At 40.1% G+C, this 9,092-nt stretch overlaps 1 protein-coding gene across 2 annotated transcripts in view; it reads left to right on the plus strand.

Moving 5' to 3' along the window:
* slc4a3 (solute carrier family 4 member 3) overlaps window positions 1–8,470 on the plus strand; it is a 60,301-nt gene extending 51,831 nt beyond the window's left edge. For both annotated transcript variants that reach the window (XM_080498270.1, XM_080498271.1), the window contains one exon: window positions 1,669–8,470. In XM_080498270.1, coding sequence (XP_080354396.1) covers window positions 1,669–1,746 — 78 coding nt within the window. In that variant the 3' untranslated portion in view covers window positions 1,747–8,470. The remainder of the gene's footprint in view (window positions 1–1,668) is intronic.
* Window positions 8,471–9,092: the final 622 nt, after the last annotated feature.

A 9,092-nucleotide genomic window follows, 5' to 3' on the forward strand; every position in this document is an offset into this window, starting at 1 on the left:
ACTTTTTCGGTTCGGCCCAATTTCGTCTTGAGTGGGAAAGTTGGGTAACACCATAATAACCCTTGAATTTCTAGTTTTTAGTATTTCTTTGTTGTGGTGCAGAGCATGCGTAATGAAAATGTCTATATTTTCACAAAACCAAGCAATTGCCAGCCGAAGTGACAACAATCTCAACATGAAGCCAATTTTAATGAAACCTTCTGCTGCAAAATACATTGAAATGTCCAGAAAAACATTTCCTATAGCTGTTGCATTATGGGTGTTTTTGAGGTTAGCACTTTCACAGTGAGAAGACCTCGGCTTGCTTTGAGGTTTGAGGTCCAAAAACATACATTTCATCACTCTCGATGTTTGCGTAACAGTGTCACACGCTGTTACCGACTGTTAATCCAAGCAGGTTGGAAAAGTGATATAAAATATGCTTGAGTATTTTCCGTCCGTCAACTTTAAAACTTGCACTTGACAGCACAATTACAAATATTTTTATTACTCACTTGTCCATCACAAGGCTGTGATGTCAGGATCTGATCGAAAAATATATGTTTCTTCATTCCAAACCATTGAGCAGTCACACACAAACAGTGGCCATCATATATCTGTTCGAGACATCCCCACAGTTTTATTTTTTTTAATTATTTTTATTTATTTTATTTTAGATTTGAAACTATTACAACACTCCACCAACATTGAATTAACATAACCAAGTGTGACATGGAAGATTATACAATATAAAGGCTCTAAATCTGTTTTGAATGAAGTCTGGCCTTCTTTTGTTGTATTTGGCTAATCTGCCAAGCGACAGCCAAAGAGTGAGGACACCTGCTTTTGTAAAGTGAACGTAAGATACCAAGCTAATTGGTTTATTTGATGTTACTCCCAAAACACCATTAAGTTCCATTAAGAGATTAGGTGCACTCCTTTGAACCGTGTGCCTGTTTTTGCATACAGATTATCTGCAGTTAAAATAACAAAAGAGACACACCCAAATACATCAAAAGCAGAAAAAAAACTGTGTTCTTCAGATTGTTAGTGTAGAGCTCCTTCGTGTGCGCATTTTAACACACTTCACAAACTTTAAAGCCCAGTTCTCATAGTAAAAATAGAAAACTGTTTTTTTTTTACATTTTGGAAAACACTTCCAACTCTGTCGGGAAAACGCAACTTTTTAAAATGCTCCTAATCCGTCTCCATGGAAATGAGAAAAATGCTACTTTTTAAAACACTGCTACTGAGACATGCGCACAACAGCTACAGTAAAGACTGTCCATACGAATGACTCCAGCATTTTCAAAGTGTTGCCATGTAAACATGAGACTTTTCTGAAACGAAAACGATAAAACAATGCATTTTCAAGGGGCCTGAATTGCTTCCAGTTGTGTGCAAGCACCATAAATGGTAGCAGTCCGTGTTGGGGTGTATGCAAAGTCCTTGTGTATAATGGAAAAATGAGTAGCCCTCCACCTAGTGGGGACAAAAAGTACTGCATACGAAACGTTTCTCAAAAGTTAAAGCAGCATCATGATCTGTGGCTGCCATAATGGGCGGAAACTGATTAATAAATAGTATTTTCATTAAGTGTACAGTTGTATTCTCGGGATATTGCGAGGGGGTAGCTTTGCTGTGCGCCGGCGCCCTAAATAACTGAAGGAAAAATCTGTCCCTTTGCAGCTGGATTGCGACGAGGATTCGCCGAACTTCGACGAAGACGGGCGAGACGAGTACAACGAGATCCACATGCTGGTGTAACTCTTGACGCCGACACGCTGCTCGAGCTGCGATCAGAATCGTAGCGGGTGAAAGCTTTGTGTCTGTGGGTAACGGGGACAAAATTTGACAGGAGCTACTTTGAAAGTGTTTGTATATTGAACAAAAGCTCTAGTTGGAGAAGCATTTATACCTTTTATTTATTCCCAAAGAAAAAGGAAAAAGAAAAAAAAAAAACAGCACACCTCATAGTATATCTTTTTGGTGTTGTGTTTAACCTCCCTGATAGTGTGAGGCCAAACTGAAGTGGACAGATATAGACTTTTTTTTTTTTTTTTTTTTTTTTTAACCCCGTGCGTACCTTGAAGTACCCCGCAGGTTCTGGGTTTAAGTGCAATGATGACGGTGACCTCCAGGCGCTACAGGAAAACTGTTTTTTTTCTTCATTGGAAGGCGACAATTCAAATCCCTAAATGTTTAAGCACTGGAGGAACTCCATTGCCGCAGTAGTTCACCTGCCTTTCCCTTCAGTGATGTACGAAGAGTTTAGATTCCTCCTCTTGGGATGCGTCGGTGTCCGCTGACTCCATTATTACCACTGGATAGCTCACACGCTCCCTATTTTTCTACTTGAGTTGTACTGTGCTTTCCGGACGACTGAGCGGGCCTGAATATAAGCCGCACCAATCAAATTTACACAGGAAAAAAAGAAAGGACGTGCCTGGCTACGTGACGCACCTGAACGCATCACCCAGGTATTGGCAGCATTAAGCCCATTGACCCGTAAAAATCCATAAATTAGCTGCATCAGAGTTCAAAGCGTATGAAAAAAAGGAGTGGCTTATAGTCTGGAAATTATGGTATTTATTAGTTTTGTGAGCTTTTGGACTCTGTGCCAGATTCACACGAAGCTTCGACTCCAATACGAGTGTTCGATGAAAAGACTGTCGTGTAGGTTGACCATTCACCCGTACTTTCATGTGCAGGATTTCCACGGCACCGTTGCATTTCATTAAATTTTTCCCACACGTGTCGTGAATAACATAATGACATAAAGCATAGATGCAAAGCGCGCACACACACACGAGTGGCGAGAAACACAGCGGCCGAGCGTCAGCAGGGAGGCATGAATGATGCATTGTACAGAAAAGACTGTGAATTATAATGTACCATCTGTGTGCGGAGTTGTTTGGGAATACGGAGAGAATTAGTTTTCACCTCCCTCCTGTAATACAGTTTTAATCGCGACGCCTCTCGGAAAGCCTCTCGCCGCCGCCGCCGCCACACTGGAACGCGTCTCGTAAGACCTCCTGTACGCCGAGGTGTCAGGAGTGACTTCACCGCTGAGTTTATTTATTTAGTAACAAGGGCGAGGAAATAATGTGATTTCTCTGAGGTCTCTGTGTTGGACTGCGTTCAAGCAGCTCCAACACCCAGAAACTTGGAAGGTCGCTCCGCGGATATTGACCCTTTCAAGCCTGAGGCGAAGGACGAAAGAAAAAAAAAAAAAAAGCCTTAAATTAAACATTTGGAGGTTTCTTTGATGTCATGTCTGCTCTCTGTGATGCGAGGATTAGAAAGAGGAGGAGCATTTAGTTTTTGAAATTCGGGTTTTTACACCTGGTGGCAAAGGTCAGAGCTGACTGACAAACACACACACACACACAATAGTGCGTGTGCACACACACACATACAAAATAACACACACTGAGATACAAGAACACACACACACACACACACACACTCTGAGGTAGACGTAACACTCCACAGTTCCCGGCCACGCTCTTTGATCAGCGATCAGAATCCAGGACAGCCAAGATGACGCTGGTCCTCGTTTGTTATTACTTTCGTCTTCGGAAATGTCAAACAGAAAGAGCCCACGCTGTTCCCAAATAAGCGTTTGAAGAAGAGTCACTGTAACGAGGCTGTAGAGGTTTGTCGAACACCAAGAAGTCCCCCTGAAAGGTCACGGTGCGATTGTTTGAAGGGCAGCTTGTGCACTCACTATTTGCGTAGCCCGTAACTGGAGGCTGTCATCTGACCCAGTGTCACTGCGGCAGGCCAGTGAGCATTCAGTGCACAGCTCGTCTCTGTGAGTTTGGTTCTTACAATCACATGTTTAGCATTTGTAATACCGATTATATTCAGAGGCCACGTGTAATGCTTCTCCAGGACCAGTATGATAGAAAGTAGATTATAAATTACTCAACTCTGCTGATGGGCTACAGAAATACTTCAAAGGGTATCGTGGACAGAATTTATTGTGAGGTTTCTTAAAATTGCTTTGTATTGGTTGAACGTTACTATGAAGTAACTATGAATTCTGTTTGATAACACAAACTTGATTATGGCTTCTAATCCTGAATTTGCACTGTGGATTACATGTTTTCCAAACGTTATCAAGAATGACAACATTGCTACATTGACGCAACACAAAAATTGTGGCAACTTTTTTCAAGGTAACACAGGACTGATTGCTATTGAGCACTCATGAGATGAAGCAAAGGGTTTTCATGACACCGTCTCTGTGAGGTAACTCAAAGTAAATGCGGCGTATAGGCTCAATTTATAGCATTTCTTCCATTTTATTTTAAAACAAGGATGTCAAACTCATTTCAGGGGCGACATGCAGGCCAACTCCATCTCAAGTGGGCCAGACCAGTGAAGTAATGCTATACATTATACCTTTGGATTTAAATGTTAAAGTTTTTCTTTGTTGTGGCGCAGAGTATACGTGATGAAAACATGAAACAATTACGATCAAACACAACTAAAGTTGTAACGTAAAGCCAATTTTAAATACAGTGAATTGTCCCATAAAAATTATGCACTATGGACATTTTTACAAACTCACCCTCACAGTGTGGCTTTGAGGCTCATGCTAGTTATCTTTCTTTAATGCTGTGTGTTGTGTCCTGTCCACCACTATGGAGAAATTTGTTAAAAATGTTGTATTTTCTTACCAATTTTCACACTTTCCATGATGGTTTGGCTTGACACTCCTATTTTAAACTGTTTGATTTTGTATGCTGGACTAAATTTGGCTGGACGAGCGACTGATGAAAGCATTACGAAAATATCAGTTAAACTCAGAGAAATCATGCCAGTGCAATAGCATTGGACACATGAAACTATTTCAAAACTTCAAACATTAATCTTTTGTTTCAATGAGTCCGATTTATGGTACTTGTGTCCAAATAATACACAGTAAGACAGTAGTACTCAACAGCATGTAGGCAGGATTTGGCCAGGATGTAGCCAGGAATTTTATTTTATTTGGACACTTTTTGAGCTAGAAATGAGAAAACATGACATTCTGAACATATTTATTATATGTAAAAGACACATAAAAGTATGTTACACATTGAAGTATCGTTAGGTAACACTCCAGGTGTATCTTGATGATAAAGAGTTAAGCAATGAATCACGAAGTAACTGGAAAGTAACTACAATCAAACTTACTGTTTAAAACAATGTTGCCAAATAAATCCACATTTAATAAACTAACGTTGCCAGATGAGCCAAATCAAGGGAACAAATAAAAACTGAGCAAGAATGCAACATTTATCTATTCTTTTCTGGAGATATAAAAGTTTCCCATAATTGTTAAGGAAGGTACAAGGAATAAATATAATCAGAATCGTATTACGCGCTAACACCAGACGTATTTGCCAATAAACGCAGAGTTTGTGCAAAGTGAGCCAAAATAAACTCCAAAGTAACGGAACAATACAAAATGAACCGGCAGCAAACATGAAAAATGATCCCATTGACGCTGATGTCAATGTGACAAATTAAAAGAAGGAAATCTACTAAAACGATGAAGGTCAAGTGCACTGCATCGATTGTGAGCTAAGAAAGTAGTTCATCTCTTTTATCTGTGTCCTACATTATGAGCCATGCAAAGATTCTGTCTCAGGGGGAAGAAAAAAAACAAAAAAACAAAACGACCTTCGATCTGTAAATATTGCTCTGAGTTTGTTACCTCTCCAGTGTGTACATAAAGCGGTCCAGGCAATCCGGCACTCGCTCCCACTTTGAGCTTTCATGATCTCACAAAAGGAGAGGACGAGGTCACGAGGAGAAAAAGCGGAGCACTGAAGTGTCGTGGAAGTTTCACTTTAATCTGTTTAAAGCCCGCCGATCGTTCCGCACTTTGATGTGAGGCGTACACCTGCTGGAGTCTGGATTTAATTCTGCCCGAGTTAATGAGTGACACATAGTGTGCCTCACATCAGCCCCTTCGTAGCAGTTTCATTTGAAATGCCTTTATTAATGGACCTTTTCAACCATGTGTTTGTGTATCAAGAGAGAGATTAGACATTTATTTATTATTCAACCTCTATTTTACACTTTAAAAAGTCTTGTTTATATTAAGATACACTTAAAGTGGAGAGAAGGAAAGAGAGAAGGAGGAAATCTAAAGTAAATGTTAGATTTGGTGTTTCTGCAATGCATCAATATAACTGTGTTTTCACTGATTGTGATTTAAGGGCCATAATTTAGAGTGGAGTAATGGCAGTAATGAGGTTTGTATAGGAAAACATTTAATAAATTAATCTTGTTAAACACTTTTTTGAGGTAATTTTAAATAGTTTTATGGTTGTCCTGATACTTTCCAAGAACCAAAAATCAGTAACTAAGTCCTTATTGATTTAGCACCTTCGGATTATATGAAGAATGAAAAAAGTAATCTGTCTGATTAAGCATTATTTGCTGGATTTGCCCATTTATGCCTACAACCTACGAGCTTCGTTTGAAGGTACAATATGAAATCTTCAAAAATAAATCAAAGTATTGAGCACAATGTGAGGAAACCACAATAGAGGCCCCATTTACATGGCAATGCTTCAAGAAAATGCATCGTTTTTGTAAGAACCATTGTCCTATAAACCGACACCTGTGCCACAAGGTGATGCATTGAGTGCCAGTAGTTCAGCCGGAAAAAAAGAAAAGTGTTACATGTACGTTAAATTTTTCTGCCCATGTTTTGCTTGGATGGAGTTGAAAACACATTCTCGACGAAACATTGTTTTACCTTTTTTGGTGCCTCTGAGAAATAAACATAATAAAATAAACACGTACTGATAAAGTTACACAATACAAAGCTGGCTGATGACAAATCATCCCTGAGAATTTCATGCAATTCAGGTGCGTAGTTTTTGTGAAAAGGTGGTCAAATACATACAAACCAATACATTCACAATAAATACACGCAGACGAACACATTACCTCCTCAGCCAACTTCTTTGATCACCCACCTTTCATTGGTGAAGTTAAAAAAATAACTCTTCATAGTCAGTCTGAGAACAAATTTCTCCACTAAACAGAGGCACCGCGATCCTCCATCACAGCAAAGTGGCAAAATTGACATATTGTACCTTGAGGCTTCAAATTAATTTGTTTTGACCAGCAATTTTCTTGTAATCGACCTTCCATGCATAACCAAGACACACTAATAGATTGTACCAAGCTGAACGGAATCATAGATGGGCACTTGCAGCCTCAATTCAGTATAGTCTTGTACTTTCCCCGCTAGTTGAGCCACAGGTGTAAAATAACCACAGAGGTTGAGCCCTTTGCTGCCTGAGAACACAAGTCTGATAGCGCGCCCCACACATCCACGCGCTGGTGTTTTGATAAGAGCTGGTGTGTCTGAGCGTGCCGGAGCCAAGCCAAGACAGTGCCGGCCAGCGTACCCTTAGCAAAACATCCCCTCTGTATTTACTCAAGAGTAAATGTGGAATTGCGGCTATTATTTGAGATAATAAAAGGTGTGTCGTTGCCACTAGCTGCCGTCTGGGCGTCAAAGATTAAAACCACGCGAGATGAAAAGAAAAATAGTCAATTTGACCATAAGAAAGCTCTGCACTGTCAGTGTACCGATTCCCAGCATTTCGTCGCCTTGTACCTCCGTGGTAGCCGCGCAGACCACCCACCCATGTCCAAGACGTTGGCTCTGTTATTTTTGAACCCAGTCTAATTCAACATCGTTGCTTTGAGTCAAGAAGTCTGGACATCCCGGAGTGTTAGCATATGGGTTCAGCGTATTGGGTTCAGCCATTATACAACTGTAAATCAGACATGTATGAAACAAGATCAACGGCAACAGGGGAGGGGAAGGCCAGGCCGCTGTTTTCTTAACAGCAGCAGAATTATAGTGCATGGAATCTTTTGGATAACACAGGATGCCATTCATTTTTCTTTAATTGCTCCACATACCAAAGGATCGGATTCCTATTTTTGGTCATCGGTGTTGCATACTGATCTCCTATGTTGTGCATTGATTCCTTTCCTTTTGGATTTACCTCGTTTCTGTGCATAATTTATTTTTTATTCAATGAAATGCTGTATTTAACACATTAATGTTAAAATTCTGTATTGAGACAAGTAAGTTCAGCTATGAACATAAAGCCATGTTTTACTAGGATTTCAGTGTTTTCCTCAAAACACTGTTAAAGCTACATTGAGAAAAATAACCTGATGGTAACACAATTGGGAGAACGTGAAGTGTTTTACGTTCATTGATTCAGCGTCGAAACTCAATCCACTGCCTAATGGAGCTTTACGTTGTTTTGTTGTTTTCTTTCTTGAGGTCTGCACAAATAATTGTTCTCTGTACAGCGATGGCATTATAAACAACGAGATGCAGCACGTCTGCATTGGGGATGCAGGCTCACACTTAGGCCGTTCAGATACTTGAATAGCAGGTATGTCTTGCTATGGCTGTAAAGAGGTTTTCAAATGACTGTAAAACATTATTTTTTTGTCTGAAATAAATATTTATTATGTGTTTCAAATAAAAATGGAGTCAATTTTTTTTTTTCTTTGTCTTGTCAGCATTAACACACATAATCAATTCCTATTGGGGCTGGGTGAAGCATTACATGGTGACAACGTCCAGCAGGAGTGGTTGGGGACTTTGTATCAGGTGACCCCTGTGACCCCATAAAGCCACACAAGTTATTTTTTTTAAACAGGTTTGATTAGCATTTCTCCTACTCTTTGAGAGCATCTGGGCCCAAACAGTCCCAGCCTTCACGTAGAGGATCATCACTGATGGGAATCAGTGGGTCAACTCTTTAAAGCAGAGTTTGACTCATTCACCACAATCCCGACACCCTCGCTGTCACCAGGGTTTTAATCCCTCCCCACAATCTGTCTCTTTGTCCTGTCCTGATCTCTCCTTCTATCTACTAGCCACAACCGGAATAGCAGAAACTCTCTACCTCTGCATCTGCGGGTTTCTTCCTCTTGAAGGGGAATTTTTCCTTTCCACCTCTACACCTATACTCAAGTGTAATTGTTGGAGGTTTTTTTTCTGTTACCTTGAAATTACTTTTTTGTATTTCGTGCTATGTTAATAAAATTGAATTGAATTGACGTAG

Source organism: Blennius ocellaris (assembly GCF_963422515.1).
Source record: "Blennius ocellaris genome assembly, chromosome: 6".
NCBI classification, from domain to species: Eukaryota; Metazoa; Chordata; class Actinopteri; order Blenniiformes; family Blenniidae; genus Blennius; species Blennius ocellaris.